This window comes from Spathaspora passalidarum (assembly GCF_000223485.1).
Source record: "Spathaspora passalidarum NRRL Y-27907 unplaced genomic scaffold SPAPAscaffold_1, whole genome shotgun sequence".
Lineage (NCBI taxonomy): Eukaryota > Fungi > Ascomycota > Pichiomycetes > Serinales > Debaryomycetaceae > Spathaspora > Spathaspora passalidarum.
This window is the reverse complement of record NW_006767425.1, coordinates 744,707-765,215: the sequence shown is the minus strand read 5'-3', so window position 1 is coordinate 765,215 and position 20,509 is coordinate 744,707. Positions and strand designations below refer to the sequence as shown.

The 20,509-nt window shown below is 35.7% G+C and overlaps 9 protein-coding genes across 9 annotated transcripts; 2 read left to right on the top strand and 7 right to left on the bottom strand. All coding sequences in view use genetic code 12, as the record gives it.

The window, feature by feature from the left end:
- Nucleotides 1-4,454: 4,454 nt before the first annotated feature.
- SPAPADRAFT_48037 (globin) lies at nt 4,455-5,339 on the bottom strand (the record flags this gene model as incomplete). Its single annotated transcript, XM_007372330.1, has 1 exon — nt 4,455-5,339. The coding sequence occupies one exon, from the start codon at nt 5,337-5,339 to the stop codon at nt 4,455-4,457; it is 885 nt and encodes a 294-aa protein (XP_007372392.1).
- A 1,771-nt stretch (nt 5,340-7,110) lies between these two features.
- SPAPADRAFT_64181 (globin) lies at nt 7,111-7,992 on the bottom strand (the record flags this gene model as incomplete). The annotated part of the gene is made up of 1 exon (XM_007372329.1): nt 7,111-7,992. The coding sequence occupies one exon, from the start codon at nt 7,990-7,992 to the stop codon at nt 7,111-7,113; it is 882 nt and encodes a 293-aa protein (XP_007372391.1).
- Nucleotides 7,993-9,403: 1,411 nt separating this feature from the next.
- On the bottom strand, nt 9,404-10,228 carry SPAPADRAFT_131849 (globin; the record flags this gene model as incomplete). The annotated part of the gene is made up of 1 exon (XM_007372328.1): nt 9,404-10,228. The coding sequence occupies one exon, from the start codon at nt 10,226-10,228 to the stop codon at nt 9,404-9,406; it is 825 nt and encodes a 274-aa protein (XP_007372390.1).
- Nucleotides 10,229-12,152: 1,924 nt separating this feature from the next.
- SPAPADRAFT_58104 (globin) lies at nt 12,153-13,782 on the bottom strand (the record flags this gene model as incomplete). The annotated part of the gene is made up of 1 exon (XM_007372327.1): nt 12,153-13,782. One exon carries the CDS (start codon nt 13,434-13,436, stop codon nt 12,210-12,212), a length of 1,227 nt encoding a protein of 408 aa, XP_007372389.1.
- A 1,472-nt stretch (nt 13,783-15,254) lies between these two features.
- Nucleotides 15,255-15,661, top strand: SEN15 (Sen15p; the record flags this gene model as incomplete). Its single annotated transcript, XM_007372326.1, has 1 exon — nt 15,255-15,661. The coding sequence occupies one exon, from the start codon at nt 15,276-15,278 to the stop codon at nt 15,609-15,611; it is 336 nt and encodes a 111-aa protein (XP_007372388.1).
- Nucleotides 15,602-16,655, bottom strand: SPAPADRAFT_58099 (uncharacterized protein; the record flags this gene model as incomplete). Its single annotated transcript, XM_007372325.1, has 1 exon — nt 15,602-16,655. One exon carries the CDS (start codon nt 16,460-16,462, stop codon nt 15,644-15,646), a length of 819 nt encoding a protein of 272 aa, XP_007372387.1.
- Nucleotides 16,656-16,815: 160 nt separating this feature from the next.
- On the bottom strand, nt 16,816-17,385 carry SPAPADRAFT_58098 (uncharacterized protein; the record flags this gene model as incomplete). The annotated part of the gene is made up of 1 exon (XM_007372324.1): nt 16,816-17,385. A coding segment is annotated over one exon (338 nt), but the record flags the coding sequence as incomplete, so codon positions are not given.
- A 104-nt stretch (nt 17,386-17,489) lies between these two features.
- Nucleotides 17,490-18,816, bottom strand: SPAPADRAFT_58097 (palmitoyltransferase; the record flags this gene model as incomplete). The annotated part of the gene is made up of 1 exon (XM_007372323.1): nt 17,490-18,816. The coding sequence occupies one exon, from the start codon at nt 18,742-18,744 to the stop codon at nt 17,521-17,523; it is 1,224 nt and encodes a 407-aa protein (XP_007372385.1).
- A 103-nt stretch (nt 18,817-18,919) lies between these two features.
- Nucleotides 18,920-20,296, top strand: SPAPADRAFT_48031 (uncharacterized protein; the record flags this gene model as incomplete). The annotated part of the gene is made up of 1 exon (XM_007372322.1): nt 18,920-20,296. One exon carries the CDS (start codon nt 18,920-18,922, stop codon nt 20,294-20,296), a length of 1,377 nt encoding a protein of 458 aa, XP_007372384.1.
- Between the last annotated feature and the right edge of the window lie 213 nt (nt 20,297-20,509).

Below are 20,509 nucleotides of genomic sequence, written 5' to 3'. Positions count from 1 at the left end.
TAGAGAATGTAGCTTAGTGCTGACAGCACCACAACTATAGAAACAAACAAACGTATAAATAATACATATCTCAGTAATAGACATAAATCAGAGAATGTTAAGCGATTCGCTTTGATGCAGCATTAACAAACCTAATCCGCCTCAAACTAAGCTATATTTGGTCCCTGATAAGCTTTGTTAATAAGGGGAAGTATCGTTCAATGTCATAACGTGAAATATTTAGAAATGAGGGGCATTAGAATAACGCGAGAGAAGAATCAGAATGCAAGATATGAGAGTTGCATGTTGCAGTGAGAGCAGGTAGGAGTTTCTCGGGTATTATCAGCTAAATCTAAATTAGGCGACTCCCTCATTCGTATCTTGAAAAAAATAATCACAAACCTTATCTTATGGAATCATGATTTTAGGGCGAAATACAATTTAAATTTACAACTTTTTTGAGATGTCGGTGAACAATAAAGGGGGCGGGATCAGGTTTGAACAAATCGAAAGTGGTTCAAGCTGGGTAGTATATGAACTTGATTTCTCCGGGTTTACTCTGACAAACCCAATACGATTTTAGCGCAAAAGGAAATTATCCCGCAACTTTATCTAATATACTACAAATAAAGTTAAAGCTTGCCCCACCCTCAATGAACTACTAGAATCTAATAAAAATATTTGTACAGTATAATTAAAATTGATTTCTAGCGGTTTTATTGATAAACTATATATAGAACTTATTCTGCAACAATCAAAGCATAAACGATACAAGTATCAAAGGGACACACAAGTCTCTAGCAACTGTTTCCTCCTTGCGTCTTAATTTTTTTTTCTTAGCTTAAAAACGGCTTTTTTTTATTCTTTAATTCTGGGCATCTCTTGCAAAGTACCTTTCGTTTCTTTCTTCTTTTCATAACTTTTGCTATATGGCCACTTAAATAACTATTCAGTTGCTTGGAATACTATCACAATTGTTCAACATTTTATAGTGCTAAAATTTATTTAGATTAGTGACTTAAATTTCTTGATAACCTAGACTACCATAACCCTTTGAAATATGACAAAGAATCAACCGGTCAGATATTGTTAGATTTGGTAAAAGTAAAGACCTGAGCCTTGAAATCAGTTCTACTCTACAAGTAGCACACCACCCACGGATCATTTCGCGGAATATTTTCAAAGTTTAACAAATATAGAACTAATCATTTTTACCCGCAGACAATGAGGAGACTATAATTTCCAGTGAATTTATATCATTATTGAACGCAGGATAATGAGTATACTAGAACAGGTATTGCTGTGCAGTTTTCATCATTTTTGGAAACCTTCTTGATCGGAAAATCTTTCCCATAGATTTCAGAAACAGATGAATTAGACCTCAATGACGTTAGCTTGTTAAAATGCAAAGATTAATATAACAAAATTTAGCTTACACCAACATTGTCTTAATCACTACAAGTAAACATTCATCAAACATTACCGCTATATATATATATATATATATGATCTTCTTTCATTTTGATCTTTTCTTCTTTCTTTTCTGAGCCATTGCGGCCATCGCTGGATAAAGATGTACAACAGGTCTAGGAGGTGGTGCGCGTGAGTGCTGCGAAGAACGCCTACTCCGTGAACTCTTTTGATCTGTATTATTTGAGCTTTGTGAAGAATTCTGTCCACTTTTATTATTTTTAAGATCTTGATGATGATGATCTGGAGCTGAAGGTGGAATGGAAGAAGTGGTAGGAGGAGCTGCATCAGGAAGGGGAGGAACAGGAGGAGGAGCTGTAGTAGGAACAGAAGGAGGGACAGCAGCGGGATTAGAATGTGTGTTTATAGGTGGAAGTGGACTCAGTTCTGGGGTGTTATATACATTCCATGGTAGTATAATGTTCTGCGTACTCGTTGGTGGTGCCAAATCTAGTTCGATGGGCATACTGTTGGGTTGTATATAAACACGATAATTGCAAACAGGACCTTCACAATCCATAACAGGATCAATTCCAAATTGCAAAATACTATTTGCCAAAAAAAGATATAATTTGATCCATGAAACTTCTAGTTCTTTGTTAAATTTAGCTCCAAACCTTTCATGGAAAGTTTGGATCAACGCTTCTCCCATTATTTCAAAGTGAATAGGTTCAATGCTTAGAATTCGGCTATGTCTTTTTCCTAATTTCCACAAATAATCTTCTAATCTTGATAGGTCATCTAATTTCATAACGGCAATTGTTACAACCGTGGCGAATTTGGTAGCTTGGTGTTCTAATGATGGAAACATTATCTCTAAGTTACTCAGACGAGATAGCAAATTCTCGTAGAATTGATAGCAAAACAAACTTGTTGATGAAGCTAATGATGTGGCCAGTAGAATTCCAGTAGAACTTGATGAGCTAGAGTGACGGTCATTTACTCCATTTGGAAGTTCATTTTCTTCGGGAAATGCCCCTGGCATATCTGGACTATGAGACCTGGGTAGTGGTCTAGTGGAAGCTGCTGTATCCTCTACTAACATTCGATTCCAAGAGAGCCTAATTAGGTCAATTTCAGACTTTGATAAATTTAAGCTGACTTTGAGTTGATCTGGGTGAGACTTTTGAGGTTGGTCGGTTACCATTGTAGTAGATGTAATTTAATCTATAGTTTTGTAGATAACTAAAGTCAGAACTAGTATCATTAGAATTATTTTCAGAATGAAAATATTTTAATGGCTTTCCTGATACTGTTTCCTCTTGGGTGGCACATACGAGGAAGAAATAATGGATACGTTGTCATAAAATAAAAGTTAATATTCTGGATTAAGTTGAATAAACAAACAATAGGCCCGTGTAGGAAGCTGTGCATGAGATTTAGCTCATTAAACGTATGCGGAGATTCTCTCTAGCAAACATTCTATTTTTAAATGTGTTAGATCCCTAACTTGATTCATCTTGGGTTATATATTCCAATCTTTATGCACAAAAGTATTGCTTTAGTACTGTTGTAATAGCAACTAGATATTTACCCTCAGCAGAGAATGTAACAATTAGTAACTTCTTGACACTATATGACTTAAAAACGGCCAAACGTTTGAATAAAACATATCTAAGTAATATGAATAGAAATTTAGAAAAACTTACGCGATTCGTTTGATGCAGCATAAATAAACGAGCCCGCCTCGAAATGAACAATAATTGTTTATTGATAATTGATAATAGAGAAAGAGCTGGTTGAGTAATACAATAACTTGAAATACTTTGCAGCTGGAGGACAATAACATAATGTGAGGGAGTAATCAGACAACTTGAAATTAGAATTTGCATCTGAAACAGGAGAAACTAGAGCTTCGCATCTTTAGCCATATCTAAATCCTCCCTTACTAGTATCTTGCAAAAAAAAAAAAAAAAGCTAGAACCCTTTCTTAAAGGTCCAGTAAGAAATAATTAACTATTCTTCAATCGATCTCAACTATGTTGAAGGGTTTGTGACTCGTATAGGTTATTATCCCAATAAAATGATATTTGAGGATCAGTTTCATCGTTTAAACGGCTCTTAGGAAATCCAGAGAAGGCACAAGATGAAGTTTACCTGTAAGTATAATGGAACTTAGCCACACCCTGTACAAGCCTCAAATAAAGATATTGGCATAGTACAATCAAAATTTCTAACATATTTAATAAAACACGTAGAGCTGAATAGTAAACATATGTTGAATATAATAATCAGGGTTTGAAAGCAACAGTTTAAGAAAGAATTAGATGCTGATAAATTTTCTTGGAACTACCTCTTTTCTTCTTTTAGCTCTGAATGTTTGTTGTAAAACTCCTTTGCTTGTTTTCTACGTCTGATCACTCTAGCAATCATAGCTCCTAATTAACGGTGTATTTTTTTGGGATATTGTCCTAATGTTTAACAAGTTAGGGTGTAAATCATGTTAATAGTGCTCGTTAATCCTCAGTATTTAAAATTGTTTGATTATGAGTGCGTTCTGGATCCTTGAATATAGGAGAGGATTCAGCTATTTATATATTCTTTGCTCGATCAAGTACAGTTCTAGGTTTTGTAATCAATGGTTCCAAAACTTCAAGAGCCCGTGTCCTACTGCTCGTTATACATATTGCATTTTAAAAATAAAAAAATGCTCTAAATTATTTCAATATTTAAATAATTTTAGATCAATATTTTTTATGTAAAGACAACGCAATACATACGGGACTGTATAGAACAGATCCGATATAATTGACCGGGAATCATGACTCGGGAATGGTTTGTATTCTGGAACCAACTAGTTTCCTTTGTTCTTAAGCAATCCCTTTTCTATATTATAGACCATAGAATCTAAAAAGTTGGGTACTACCCTCGCCCATTCATTACTTTTGAATATTATATGACAATACTACGCTTTTAACTTGAACACACAAATATCTATTAGCTACAATAAAATGTTTACAAACATAGACCCTATTGAATGTTATACTCCCTGTATTTTACAACTTTTATTCTTTCTTATATCTTTGCTTGACTATAGCTCTGGCCATTGCAACCATTTGCAGACGATAACTTTTAACCTTAGGTACTCTGTACAAACTATGCAGGGAATTGTATATACTTCCCGAAATATCTTGGTCCGAATTTTCTATAGTTGGAGTTGGCCTTATAATATTCTGAGGAATAATCTGTATTTCTGAATTCAATCCAACTTCGAGACCTGTAGGCTGTGGGTAACTGCGATTATAGAAAACCGGAACTTCACAGTTCATCACTGGATCAATTCCGAATTGGAGAATACTATCTGCCAAATATCGATATAATTTAATCCATACATTCTCTAATTCATAATTAAATTCAGTTCCAAATCTTTCCTGAAATGTTTTAATTAATGCTTTTCCCATTAACTCATACTGTGGAGGTTCTACATTTAGAATCCGCCTATGCATTTTACCCAATCTGCATAAATAATCATCTAAACGTGATAAGTCTTCTAATTGCGTAACAGCTATTCTAAGTACTGTAGCCAAATGAGTAGCTTGATGCCTTAATGACGGAAACATTTTCTCGATTTCTGGAAAACCAGATATTAAGTTCTGGTAAACTTGGTCACAAAATACATTTGTGACTGTGGCTATAGATTTAGCCTCTAACATTTTGGCCATGGTTGACATTGTACTTTGAACATCAGTGACTTCATTTTCTAACTCTTCTTCTTCAGGGTATCTGCCTGGAAACTTTGCACTTGCAGATCTTGATATTGGTCCCGTAGTAGTTCCATCATCTACTAACATTTTTAAAGTATATCTGATAAGTTCAATTTCAGATTTTGATAATTCTAATCTAACTTTGATTTGATTTATAGGGATATTTTCTGGATATTCAGCTGTCATTATAATTTAGCTATGCTTTAAACGCGAATTGATTGTAGATGCAATGTTAAGTAATCCACTATTTCAATACCGATTCTCATGATAAAGCACAGTTTGCAGTCAGTTCAATATTTAAACCCTTTTTCGATATTCTTTGCTTGGCAAAGTATTGAAAAATATGTCTCTAGAATGACACGATATCCTGCTATAAATTAAATTTCAATATTATCCAAATAATAGCCTATAAAACTTGTGGAATATAGAAAGGTTAGATTTATGCAGAATAAACCGATTTTCTATTTTTCTGTATTTTAGATCTATTAGTAGTTTTTAATTATCTCATGAATTCTTGAAACTTTGACTAGGATATGTTTCTAGCTTCTTAACTACAGATATTGACGTGTCAATTGTAGCGATCACGATCCGTGATCATACACGACTTCAGAAACAGCCGAGCTTTTATCGAGAACTCAATTTAGTATGTAGAACAATACTTGAAAAATAAATAAACATTAAGCCGCCTTGGATAAACAACCCTTGTTTACTACAAAAAATAATATTTATTTGGATATTAAGGAAATGTAATGATTGATGTAATTGGACAATTCATTGATTTAAAATAAATATGGTTACGAATGTAGAACTGATATAATTGGACAATTCTATGAAGTAAAATATTAATAATTATTGTATAGCATTTGCACTCGACCAATTAAACTAGACAAGAAGAAATCGATCGGAAGAAATTAAATTGTCCGATTGAAAGATGAGAAAATAGATGAAAATATACTCTTATTACAATTTGCAAATTACTCGATAATACATTTTATTTGGTTCTATAACTCAAGTCTGGATCTAAATTTTACGACTCTTCTGGCTTCTAGGTGCATGAAACTACTTTCAAGAATTTCCGGAACGATCAAATCGATAGATATCCTTGGAAATATGTAATTAAAGTACTTAGTAGTATAATCAAGGTTAATTGATAGCCTGGTTGGTTCATGTGCATATTAATATATACGTAGTAGAGCAAGGTGTTTGTGTTCCGAAATAATATCACTCTCATCAATAATAATTAGAAGCCCCCTTACACTCACATTTTAGTTCTAGGTAACAATTGTAAAAATTATTTCTTTTTTTGCATGACCTGTTGATAGCCTTAGTAGTCATGATATCAAGGAAGTGATAGAATCTCCTAGAATACTGGCATGGTCTTTCCATATGGATAAATTTGTTTGTTCGACTTAACCTTGTATCTCAATTTGTTTTGGAACTGTTAGAATTTAAATCTCAGAACATAGGGAAAGAGGATACGTATTATTGAGTCAGTTCAAGCATGCTATGGATTATTGCAACCAGTGACAACTCGTCCGCCTTGCTACGGGGGGATGACTTCTCGGTAATAATATTGTACAGGGTTGAACAATGGCGTGAAAAAATATTTTTTATTCACACAATGGGTTGTATTTCCGCCATAAAAGATCTGCTCTAATTGGCGAGATATCATTCAACGTACAACCATCAATGTCCTGGCAATCGTTTTATTATTGTTTGACGGGGTTTGTATCTTGGAACGTTTTGAAATTTCAAGGGCCAGTAAGTCTCCTTGGCAAATATGTTTAATGGAAAATTAATTGTTCAAAAAATAAAAAAATATCTACAACATTTGCAACAAAGCCATTACCTCAACCAGTTTGTACCAAAAAGAATTACATTTTTTTAACAGAAACCAAATATATTAACCGCTATATCTGAAACTCCTAAAATAAATAGCAAAGGGTATCTCCTATGATCAGATTTTACGATACTTTCGTTTTATTGCAGCTGTGGCCATTGCCGCCATCAGCAGACGAGAATATTTTATCGTAGGCCGTTTGTACAAATCATATGGAGATTTACGTCCACGTTCTGGAATAATCTCCTCGAGGTCTATTGTGGGGGAAGGTTCCATATTTTCTTTAAAACTGATCAGTTCTTGGGAACTTGATTCATCATCCGTACTAGTGGGCTGAGTATATACACGGTTGTTATGAAGAGGACCTTCACAGGTCATCACTGGATCGACTCCAAACTGTAGAATACTGTTTGCTAAAAATAGATATAATTTAGTCCAAGCAGTCTCAAAGTCTTGATTGAATTTAGTTCCAAATCTTTGTTGGAATGTTTCTATTAATGCTTCTCCCATTAGTTCATAGGGTAACGGTTCCACCTTCAAAATTCGAGAATGTCTTTTTCCCAATCTGCATAAATAATCATCTAACTGCGATAGATCTTCCAATTGTGTTACTGTTATCCTTAGTACTGTGGCAAAATGGGTAGCTTGATGCTTTAATGAAGGGAACATTTTCTCTAACCCCGGATAGCGAGCCAGTAAATTCTGGTAGACTTGATAGCAAAATACCCCAGTGACAGTAGCTAAACGTTTAGCCTCTAGCATTTGAGCAATGCTTGACGTTGTACTTGAGACATCTTGAACTGGATTGGCTCCCTCTTCCGGATATCCACCTGGAAAGTCTCGACTTGTACATCTAATTAATGGTCTGGTAGCAATACCTTCATCTTCTAAAAACATTTTATTCCACGTATATCTAATAATTTCTATCTCTGATTCTGATAAATTCAAAGTGATTTTAATTTGATTTTCCTCGCTAGTGTGTGAATCTTCCGTTATCATCGTAGTTTATTTATTTCTGTATATGCGATTTGTTTGAAGTAGTGATAAGCAATTCGGAATTGACATTATGAGAACAAGCATTTGCGATCACTCTAGTATTTAAATTCTTTTCAGTGAGGCTTTTCTTGGCTAAGTTTAAAATATGTCTCCATAATGACACAAGACCATCCCTTAAACTTAAAAGTTTCATCCCCAAACAATAGTCCATGCACGGAATTGACGTATAACGCTTATGCATTATTATGCCCAATAGGGTAACCTTTTTTTCACTATTTTAGATCCACCAACATCGTCTCCTCCGAGTATCTGGTAAAATCATGTAACTGCAATGGGGGATATATTTGTATATTTGTAACATCAAAGAATCATTTGTTGATTGAAGTAACTGTTATTCTTGATCCTACACACGACTCTAGTAACAGCCAAGCATTCCTTTAGAATCTAGACCTAGAGAACAATACTGAGAAGAAGAGAAAAAAAGAAAATATAGAACCGCCTTCCATGCAGCCCCTGCTTCCGACTAAAAAATAATCACTACTAGGCTAATAATGAAATTTACTAATAAGCAAGGATGAAATTAGTCCATTTGATGGAGGAAAATATTTACGAACTTGGTGGAAGGTTGACTGTGCAACCAATTAAATTCAAGACCAAGAAAATAAGTAACGGCCAAATGAAATTGTGCAACTCAAAGAGGAGAAATTATACACAATTCCAGGCTATTTCTCGTTCGTATCTGCGAATCAACAGGGTTTTATTGTATAACACCTGTAACTTGAATAATTGACAGGTCTAGATCTGTCATTTGCGACCCTTCAAACTGTTAGGCTGTTGAAACTAAGAAGCTGATTTTGTGTAAACGAATAGTTGGTCACGGAATTCCAAGGTGTCTAGCAATAGCAAAAAAGGTAGATTTGTTTCAAGCGTGATAACAATTCTGGGATTATCTCCAACAATCATTCACCACCCATACATTTGGGTACTGGGATCGTTGGTTAGCAACCTTACGATAATGGCTTACCAAGATTTCACAACGAATGAAAATTTATTTTTTGGTCCACAAAGACTCACTGAAATTGGCGAGGCATTGTTTACTAAATCATCATGATTTGGTAATCATTCCCTATTGTTTAATGTTTTCTAGAATATTATGCAATATTCTAAAATTGGAAATACCGAGAAGTTTTCTTTGTTCTTGGCAAACATGAAAAATGAATCTCACATTACTACCAACATCGAGATCAACTTGCAATGAGCTACTACTATCAGAAAGTTTTCAACATAAACCATATGCAATTATTTCTTATTCGCTGCATCCTAAATACTATGAAAAAAAAATTCACTTTACATAACAATAATAATTGTTTTTGTGTCCAATGAATGTTTAGGCACCGTTAAAGCTACATGAAGTTTATTGGTTACCATATGAAGGACATGCGGAATGGTATCCTCGTCCCATGCTCGTTTGATCGAAATCGTCATATATTGTGGGAGAAGGCACCAGAATGATCTTAGGAGTCAATAGAGGTGGTGCCTCTACATCCCATACCTCCATTGGGCAATCTGGCTCAGAACCCATATTTGTTTCTTGGTTGTAAACGCGATTATCATAAGCAGGAAGTTGTTCTTGTTCTAATTTCATAACTGGATCAATTCCAAACTGTAAAATAGTGTTTGCTAAGTAAAGATATAATTTAATCCACACAATTTCCAATTCTTGATTGAATCTAGCTCCAAATCTTTGATGGAATGTTTCGACTAAAGCTTCTCCCATTAGTTCAAATTGTGCTGGCTCGACACCTAAAACTCGAGCATGCCTTTTACCCAATCTACATAAATAATCGTCTAAAGTGGATAAATCGTCTAATTGCATAACTGCAACTGTCAACACGGTAGCAAAATGTGTTGCTTGGTGTTTAATGGATGGAAACATTCTTTCTAATGCATGATCGCGATCTAATAAATTCTTGTATAATTGCTGACAGAATAAAGTAGTTGCCCGCGCTAAAGATTTAGCCTTTACTCTGTCGGACACACTTGCAGCTATGGTTTGATTATCTGGTTCATTGGGGTATTCTTCTGGATATCCTCCAGGAATTGAAGGATTAGTTGATCTAATTGTTGGTCTAGGGAAAGTTGTTTCATTTTCAATTAACATATCTTGCCAAGAATATCTAATAATATCAATTTCCGATTTTGATAAGCTTAAACTAACTTTTATTTGATTTAATTCCATATTGAGATCTAGTTTCCATGTCAATTGGGGAATAAGTTGGGTTGGTGAGTTGTTTGAAGATGGAATGTCAAACGGTCTAAAGTTCAGCTAATGAAAAAGCAAGAAACTAAATTTGCATTCGCTCCCGGATTTAATTTCCTCTCGAGCACCTTTTCTTGGCGAATCAAAAATCATGTCAGAGAATGAGTCGATATCATGTCATAAAAATAAAAAAAAGTTTATTATTGACAGGGGTCAAATTTCGGTACTTACAAATAAGAAATCCGCGTTGGATATGAAGCATTTGATTTTTAATTCGAGATTGTTGCGAAGTTGGGGCTTCCAACTATTTTAAATAGTCTCAATATAGACTATCTGGACGTGTCCTATAACCTAAATCACAATATATTTAGTTTTTTGCACTTGTTACGGTTATGTGGATGGATTGACAACAGTAATAAGTTCCATTGTTTTGTCCCCTATACGCCAAGCCTTTTTGTAGAACATGGCTTTTTAAGAGAGATGAAAAAAACTAAAAAAATAAAATATAAGCAAACGATAAATCTATTTACATTAAAAATAGACTTTATTGGATGTTTAATGGAACGTGTCAATAGTCGACAAATTATAATTAAACAATACTATGAAATAAATTTTATAAGATAGTAGACCATTAAAACTGAAGAGAAAGGTAGAAGCAGTAAGAAATAGAATTTTGCGGAAAATTAATGCTGTACTATTTAATGTATCTATATAAAACATTCCAGAACCTGTTTGTCCTCAATATGGGGTTCAAAACATGCAACCTAACATTCACTGATTTAGATAAGTGCAATTACCTCTAAATCTATGAAGAAGTTTTATTCTATACTACATTACCAAGTATTTCAATCTTCTGTTTCGATTTTTGTTGTGCCAACCGAGTACAAAAAGGGTATAATGCAACCATCTGCAAGTCGCGTTAAATTATGATCCCTGGTGAAACTGCAATGTAATAAAATTGGGTTATTAAAATGGAAGTTCATTTATTGATAAGATATTTATAGAGGGATATAGTAAGTATACGTTTTATTTAACAATCAATGAATAAAACTGCAATGCAAGAAGTATGTTTCCAGAAACAATTAGATGCTGACTGGTTGTAATGAAACTACTTCTTTTCTTCTTTCAATTCTGGATATTTCTTATAGAGCTCCTTTCTTTGTTTTCTTCTTCTGATTGCTCTGGCGATCATAGCACCTAAGGAAGCAGTTGAGTTTCTTGGGATATTGTCGTAATCGTTCAACATTGTATTATAGCGCGTAAAGTTTGTTTTGTGTAAGTTAAATTTGAGTAATTTAAATTGTTTGATGATGAGAAGTTAAACTAATCTAAACTTAAGGGTGGTAAACAGGGATTTATATATTGTTGATTCTGTCAAAACACAGCCATGGGTTTTGCAACCAATGATCACATAACTCTCGCAGCACATGACTAGGGTTATTGCATGGCATTCCCTGTGGTCATGTTTTCTGTCTCAACACAATGCTCGAAAAAAATATTTTTTAATCGCGGACAATGATTTGCATTTCCGAGGTTCATGGTTTACTGAAATTAGAGTGACATCATCGAACAAGTGATCATGACTTCGGAATCATCCGCTATCAGTTAATATAATCTGGAACATCTCGGAACATTCTTTAGGTGGAAATGCCGTAAAGTTTCCTCGAGTTCTTGGCAAACCTGTCATTTGAATGATATGCTCAACTGAGACTATGCAAGCCTAACATGTAATACCGAGGCATAAGGCATCCATCGATATGCCAAAACTGACGTTAATATTACATCATCATACCCATCGTGTACAGCCTCGGTATACTATTTTTTTTTTCACAGCTACTAGTAACAATCACGTAAATCTGCAAACAAGTGCCTTGGTACCGGTTTATCAAATTATATTTTCCCTGAACCCAAATACGATGATACATTATACTATACAACATAATACACGTAAAACATTTATCTACATAATAACACAATCCCTCTTTCTTTTCTTTGGCATCTTCTTGATTTGTGGAGGTGGTGGAGGTGCAGCCCGAATTTGAGGCTGTGATCCATGTCGAGAAATTGATGGAATCATGGAATTATAAGGAAGTGGATCTACTGGCAGAACCGGTTTTGAATCATGTCCGTTATTTTTATGACTCTTGAACATTCCAGTTATATGAGTTGACAATGATGTAGTTTGAGTGCTCATTGATTTGGTATCATCAAATGTTGAAGCGATTTCATCAACCATACTATTTCTTCTAGATGGGGTGAATGATGGTGCGGCAAGCAGGTTAGGATTGGGAGTTTCATTATATTGCATCACTGGGTCAATACCAAATTGTAATATACTATTGGCCAAATAAAGATAGACTTTAATCCATAAAATTTCCAATTCTTGATTAAACTTAAATCCGAATCTTTCATGGAAAGTTTGAATTAATGCTTCACCCATTAACTCATAATGCACAGGTTCGATGTTCAAGATTCTAGTATGTCTCTTACCTAATTTAAAAAGATAATCTTCCAAGCTTGACAAATTTTCCAATTGCATGACTGCCAAAGACAAGACTGCAGCAAAACTGACGGCTTGATGCTTGATGGATGGAAACATTTTCTCTAATGCAGGTTCATGTGATAACAAGTTGGCGTAAAATTGACGACAAAACAAACTTGTGGCGATGGCAGACGATTGCGCTTTTATCATTTTGGCAGTACTGGAGTTGGAGCTTTGGGTATCACGTGTAAGAGTCTCGTCTCCAGGATATCCACCAGGGATACCTGGACTGGTTGATCTACTTGGTGGTCTTGGAGTTGTATCTTCATCATCCAATAACATTTTATTCCAAGTGTATCTGATGAGTTCAATTTCCGGTTTGGTTAAACTTAAACTAACCCTATATTGAGTTGCGGGTCCATCTTGCGATTGTCTAGTATCCATTTTGGTCAATGAGTAGTTGTTGTGAATGTTTCTGGTTTCTAAGTTAACTTTTGTAACAAACTCATCAAACGAATTATTGGTTGATTCAAGGTCAAATCCAGTAAGGGTGCTATTAGTAACAGAAGTTTTGAGAGAATTGTTATCAGAATCGTGGGCATTGGCTCCGGAATTTAAACTCGTTTTAAAAGAAAGATTTTTCCTTTCTTTTTGGAGCAAAGAAGTGTAAGTTGGAGCTGCAGCGAACGACATCATACCATACATTAAAAAAAAATATTCTTGGAAATGGGCGAATTGCAATTATTCTTTAATCTCGGGAAATTAATTTTGACGATACGGAATGTGGTTTTGTTAGCGGAACTATAACTTTGATTTTCTTAGGCGCTACTTGGTTTTTAGGGTTTCGAAAATTCTTGGTATATATTCCTAGTTTGGAGTTTGGGCAAGAATGTGTAACACTAAATAGCACTGGTATTTGTTTGTGGTTGCAAAAGCTTATGTGCTAGATGACGGGGTGACGTTCTATTCGTAAATTGGAAATGATACGATAGTATAGCCAGAAGTAGAAGCTCAAGAAAAATCAGACGATTTTTGGAATTTATGCAGACTAACGTACTATTTAAAGTCTAGCGCAAAAAAAAAAGTTGTGCCTTAAGACCGTTGACCTCGAACCCCGACACAAAAAAATTAACTCGATCGGAATATTTTTTAGATTTCATACATAATCGATTTTTTCAATACTGTGGTCCTGATACTATTGTTTCTTGTCGATTTTGTCCTAAATCACCGGGACAACTCATAAAATTTGTCTATATTTTTTATAATTGTACTAGTTTAGATACAATTCAAACAATCCAGAGCAAATCAATGATGAAACTGAGTATAATAGAGGGGTACAAATAACAATACTATGAAACAAACAATAACTTGATTGTATCACGACATATGGTTCCAGACCATTATGACCTGAGGGGAAGATAGGAGTTGTATGGAAAAGAAATTTACTAGTAATACAGGGTCTAGAATCCCCCGACACTTTTCGTTTAAAATGAAATAAAAAAAAATACACGCGTCGCTTGTAGTAGCCAGACAAAATTTTCTTGTCGACAAAAAAAACTGTAGGGCTTTTTTCAGGAGAACTAAATCGCCTGTGTGAAGTATTAATTAAAAAACGTTGTTTGAACAAGTTCCACTTTGTGATATATTACCTGCATGGAGAAAATTTTTTTTATTTTGCTTAGGAAGCACACAAAAAATATTTTATTTAGAGTTTTTCCCAATTGGGAAACTCAACCTCGTCTAACAATAGTTAAAACCTAGATGACAAATCTCGTACACATGCACTAAGGATAAAGCATGCATATAGTATTAAACTCGATCTGTAGATCGCAGTTGAAGCTGGGCGAACGTTTTGCCGTGTTACGGGGTAGCAAGATATTGGATAAATGGTCGAATTCAGGAAAATCATTCCGAATTTCGCACTAAAGGCAAAATTGCACAGTTTTAAATGTTGATGGCGGTAAAATAAAAACAGATTGATGAAACAGATATGTACGCCGTTTATGAAATCTGCATCTGCTTTTCTGTAATGAACTTTGTCAAGGCAACTCAAAGTGGTGACACTTAACAACACAAAACCTGGGGTAAATCGAGATTGTGACGTCCGTACATACCCGGATAGTATCCGTTATGAAATTCCCTCATTAACTATGGTTGTGAGTGTTACAAACGAGTGGAAAGATGATTGTCAACTTTTACTAGATCAACTTTTGATACGACGGTTGGAATACCACCTAAATCCGATAATCACCTTAATGCATGTAAAGAATTCTGCAAAAATGACCAAAAACTCAAAAGTGTAATCTATAAACAGCCCCTTAAATCATGGTGCGATTTAACTTAAAGATCCAACTTAATGAATAACAAACTAGCAACCGGACGAATAAACTATCTCATGATATAGTGTTACACTGGCATTTGCAGCCACTTAGAGTGTTGGCCTAGGCGCACGACCTTCTCGAAATGGTTCCTTTTTTTTCTTTACCTGCAGTAGAGTTCTGTGTTCTCATTAGTGATGGCACTATTGTTATTGCTGCTAATGATATGACACTGACGCTTGCAGAACAAGTCAAAATCAACTTAACACATTACAACCAATGGTCTGATGTTGTAATACATGCAGTTAGCAATGAATTGTTTGCTATTTCAGGAAAACCTCCACAGAAACTAGATGATAAGGAGATAGATGTTGAATGGATAGTTCCTAAAACCAACTCAAATTCTAAATTATCCGTTGATGAGATTAACCAATGGTTTAAGAGAATTGCAGAGATCCACGGTAACCCACCTCAACGTATAGCTATTGCCGTGGTGAACGACGATGGAACTATAGTCTACTATTTCATACATGAGGGTATAGTTAAGCCTAGACAGAATTAGTTATTAATATTATATCTATACATTCTATAAATTTATCGTTGTCGTTTTTTAAACTCAATGTTTCTAATTTCATCATTGGAAATGTTTAGATCTCTATCTTGAATTTCATCAGGGGCAACAAAAGTTGATCGTCTTTTTCTAAATCCATAAAAGTCCATGGCTGACAATGGACTTGACTCATCAGGTCTATCATCCACAAAACTCTCTTGATCAAAATCCGCTTCCGAGTCGGTGATGTATCCACTGGTTTCTCGCTTTAATGACAGCATTTCCGCGGCAGCGTTTCGTCTAATGCTCAGCAATGTATGTCTACTGGAAAGGGCCAATTTGTTTCGAATGACCGATCTGGTACTGCTTGCACTATCCTTCCTCTTGACTTTTCTAATCGATCCGGCTGGCGACTCTTGTGACTCGTCCGCTATTGAACTTGCGCTATCCAAATTTGTAAAATATTTTGCTTCTACAGCACGATGTTGGAATGGTGGTGCGATTTCTTCCTCATCTTCATCATCATCGTCTTCAGGATGTAATTCAAATGAACTATCATAGAAGATACCACTGCTATAATCCCAATTCGACATGTACCCACCTTCGGTATCATCAAAGTTAGTACTCAGACGACGACTAAATCTAGAAACTCGTCTTGATTGATTCTTGGGCAATTTATTTTGATAATCATTTTGACACATTTGTCCAAATTTATCAAATTCAATCATGAATTCAAATAAATCTCGCTCTTGAATTAGATCAGGACCAAATCGACATCTTTCGTATATTTTCGTTAACTTCACAAGATTGGGGATCCTTCTTTCGTCCGTATATTCTAAAAACAGTTCGGCAAGATATAACATGATTTCTCGAAGAGATAACTGAATAGGGAGGTCGTCTTCAGTGAGAATTTTTCCAATGTAGAACTTATCCCCTAAACTTCGAATTACATCTTCATAATGCACATTTGGAGGCAATAAAGTCCCATCGCCCAGACCATTCTTTTGATTATGACGTTGGATGTAATCTGGAGGCGATACACCGGGATGATTTATGATATCTCTATTAGCCAAGGGGCCTGCTTTTTCCCTAACTTCAAAACATTTCGCCAAGGTATCGTCAATTTGCTTGAACACATCATTAGGGTAATCTCCTTCAAATGGAATATACAACGACCTATTAGGGATATCATTCATGGAAACTCTATATTGAAACACTCTTGAGAAGTAGAAAACCAAAGATAAAACAATAAACACCACACACACCACAATGACAATAAAAGTTTTCACCGCAATGGAATTGTTAGTGTCAAAAGTCTGAGCAATAACATCCAACGGGGTAACACTGATAAATGCAAGTAGCAACACAATAAAGATAACCAACGAGAAAGAGTAAAGCCATCGGAAGATCTTTTGGGGCCAACTCAAGATTCTTCGTCGTTGTTGTAAATATCGATCATTGGTGTATATGGTCTGGGCCCTCCCTAACGAAATCACCCGGGTCATGGTGTCGGTTTGTAAGGAATTATCATCGTCTAATGGTAGTACCATGTCTTCACTGTGAATAGACAATTCTGATGTTGGGGAATCTAGAATCAGCTGTTGACGTAGAAGGTCATCCATATAGGATGAAGATCGTCGCTGCATGGTGAATTTTATTGCTACAGTAGTAAAGACAGATGCACGGCTATTATCAAGATATTATCATGTGTTGGTGACCATGTGATAGATTGATAGATGGATGTTGTTATGTAGATTAATGTAGTTGCCAGGAGGACAAGTGACGTAATCAGGCTATGGCTTTTAATCTTTGATGGTTAACACCAAAGAAAAGAAACAATAATATGGACGGTCACGTGACGTGACAGATTTCGGAAACATTTACGATTTAAACCTTACGACTTTTCTATTTCTATACGAAGTTATGACTCTTTGGTAAACAATTCTAAAGGAAGTACTTGTTCAAAGCGTAGATCACCCGGTTCATATTTATCTCGAGGTCGAACCAAGGCTACCCCGCTTGATTTACCCAACCAATTGATATATAGGTTTTTAAAGATATTGTGGGTATCAAATACGTTGACATAGGTGTTGTTTCTTCTTTTGTAGACATAGTTGAGGTATTCTCTTGTGGTTAAATTCTGGGCTGTTAGGAATATGTGGAATAGTAGTAGTAGAAAAGGGTATATTAGAGCAAGAACTGAATAAATGAATAGTAACAATGCCACGGGGTATTTCTTGACAGAGTGACCAAATGTCGTGATGTCACTCGAAACTATTCTATAATAACACAAATGGACAATGGTAATAATTAGCATATACAAACAGGATAACACAGCCGTTAACAAAAACCACAAGAAGTACCGGTAATTTCTCTCGCCAATACAGTTGTTTAGATATACACAATGGTGATCATGACTTATAATGCAAGCTTGACATACACTGCAATGACTAGTTCTCGGAGGCCGCCAGATATGGCAAGTGGGACAATATTTGACTTGAACTTTGCAATGGTTATGTCCTGGTAGACTTATAGTATTGAAGTACTCCTCGGGAGGCAACTTGACAGTGTTGCTGGTTAGCGATTTAGGAATGTGGATATTTCTCGGGACGACTCCTGGATCCGAAGTTGACGATTTAAAGTAGAACATAAAACATAACCAACAGATATAACTCAACATTATAACTGCGGCCGGATGGATATTATGCCATATCCAACTCGCTTCAAAGATCCAAAATAGCACACTGGGTATAACTATGGCCGCACCAGTCAATATTGTAATCGGCATTGCTTTAATTGTACGAAACCTTCCGCCAAAAAAGTATATGTATTTCATATCTTTATGTTTCTGAATTTGGTAGTTCCGTATATGTCTCCTTCGTCGACTCTGTCTTGTAGACGAGTTGACAACATTCTCCTCATATGTATGTTTATACTTGTCTAGTAGAGCAGGATCCATGATTAGCCAATTGGTAATGAATTTATGTAGAAGTGAAAGCTTGGGTGGATCATTCGATGTTGGTGTAGCTTTCAGTGCATGACTTGAAGGTATGGTTTCTGCTGCTGTAGACCCTGTAGACTCTCCTATACTCCTCTGAGGAGATACAGGCTGTGTAGGGGAATAAGACACACCTTGAACCGTCATCTCACGGTATGTCCCAAACTGTGTGCAACAATCGTACAACTGGTTGCTGCTGACAAACTGACTAAAAATTCTAGCCCAGAAAACCCTTGGACCGAAATTCGGTGCATCGAAATTTAAAGGCAACAATTTTTCTAAAGCGAATCCAATTACCAAATACACAACCAAGACACCGACAATGTTCAAAATCAGGTACTCTCACTTGGCTAAGCGGAGAATGCGGATAGCTCCAATCTTCCACAATACAGGACTTATCCAATCTCGATCAATCAGATTATCAGCTGAAGGTGTTCGAGTAGCCAAGAACTACCGATACATCATGAGTGTTCTTGCTGGGGTATATGTTGGTGTTGGTATAGTCAGTCTTGGTCTGTTTTATTTCATGTATCACGACGCCGACACTCGCCAGCCTATCCCATTTGAATTAAGTTTTCAAAACCAGGTCACAGCAGTCAAGGCTATTAACAAGGACGATGCCTTGAAATCTCCTCGATATGCCGTGAAACACTATCGGAGATTGTTGATTGAATTAGCAAAAGAAGTCGATCCAAGCGTGGATGAAAATAGCTTGGGTCCGTTTGAAGTACCAATTATTGATTCTGACACTTTAGTGCACAAGAAATCAAACAAGTTTTCAAATTTCTATATCGACATTGTATTGAGATACGCAAAAGCATTATTAGCGAAGGGACAGTTGGAAGTTTCTATGGATGTGTTGTCCAAGATTATCAATGACGACGTATTGTTTTATAAACTAGGAGACACTGAAAAATTGGCAGCCGGAAGTAGATTACTTGCTAAAGTATCCCCCGACCCTGAACAGAAACAATACTACTTGAAAAGAGCAATTAACATGTTGAGAAAATTCTATCCTTCCATAATCGTCGATCAAGATTACGTACTTGCCGAAAACAGTAACATCTCCGATGAAATCCTCAACTGTCTCAACGACTTGGCGTTCCAATACGCCAGTGCTTCCAAATCCACCAAGAACAAAAAACAAAAAGAAGAACTCCTTAGCAATTCACTCAAAATCTACTTGGCTAACTTGCGTTGCTTAAATATAATTAGAGAAGGCCTTGAAACGCAAACCAAAACACAAGTTAACTTTCCTTGGTTTAATTGCGATCGTGAAAATTTAATCATTTCCATCTGTGAACTTCGTGCACATATAAGCGAAGTGATGTGGGCCAAGGGATTTAAGAAAAATGCCATTGGATGGTCGGAAGAAGTCGTTGAGGAAATTTACTATGATCGCCAATCGTCAGCTAAGGCATCGCCTTTATTAATCAATGTATTGAATAACTTGGTGGCTATGTATGATGATATTAAGGATACTGCTTCCAAAAATAGATGTGAAAAATTGAGACTGGAATTGAAAGTGTTTGATTTTGAAGTTAGTACAAAATGGTATGATGATTTAATCAAGAAGTGGAGTAAGATTATGTATAAAGACGGGCCGATTGAAATTCTTGCCAAACCCTTGCGAGAAAGATTTGGATTTGGGGAAAGAGTATTAGATATTGAAGAATACGAAGATGAAGATGTGGAATAGTATACCTGTATATAAAAGTAATGAGTTTCCGAGTTTTACTGGTAGTTGTAGAAGTGAAGCACTATGTAGAAGTGAAACACTATGTAGCAGTCGCTAGTTTGTAAATTTCGCAGTCGATGCACCACCAAAAAAAAATCCAACCAATCATGTCTGCATTGAAAATAATCCAGTGCGGAAAAAGCAGACACTCCGGGGCACACAGACAAAAATACC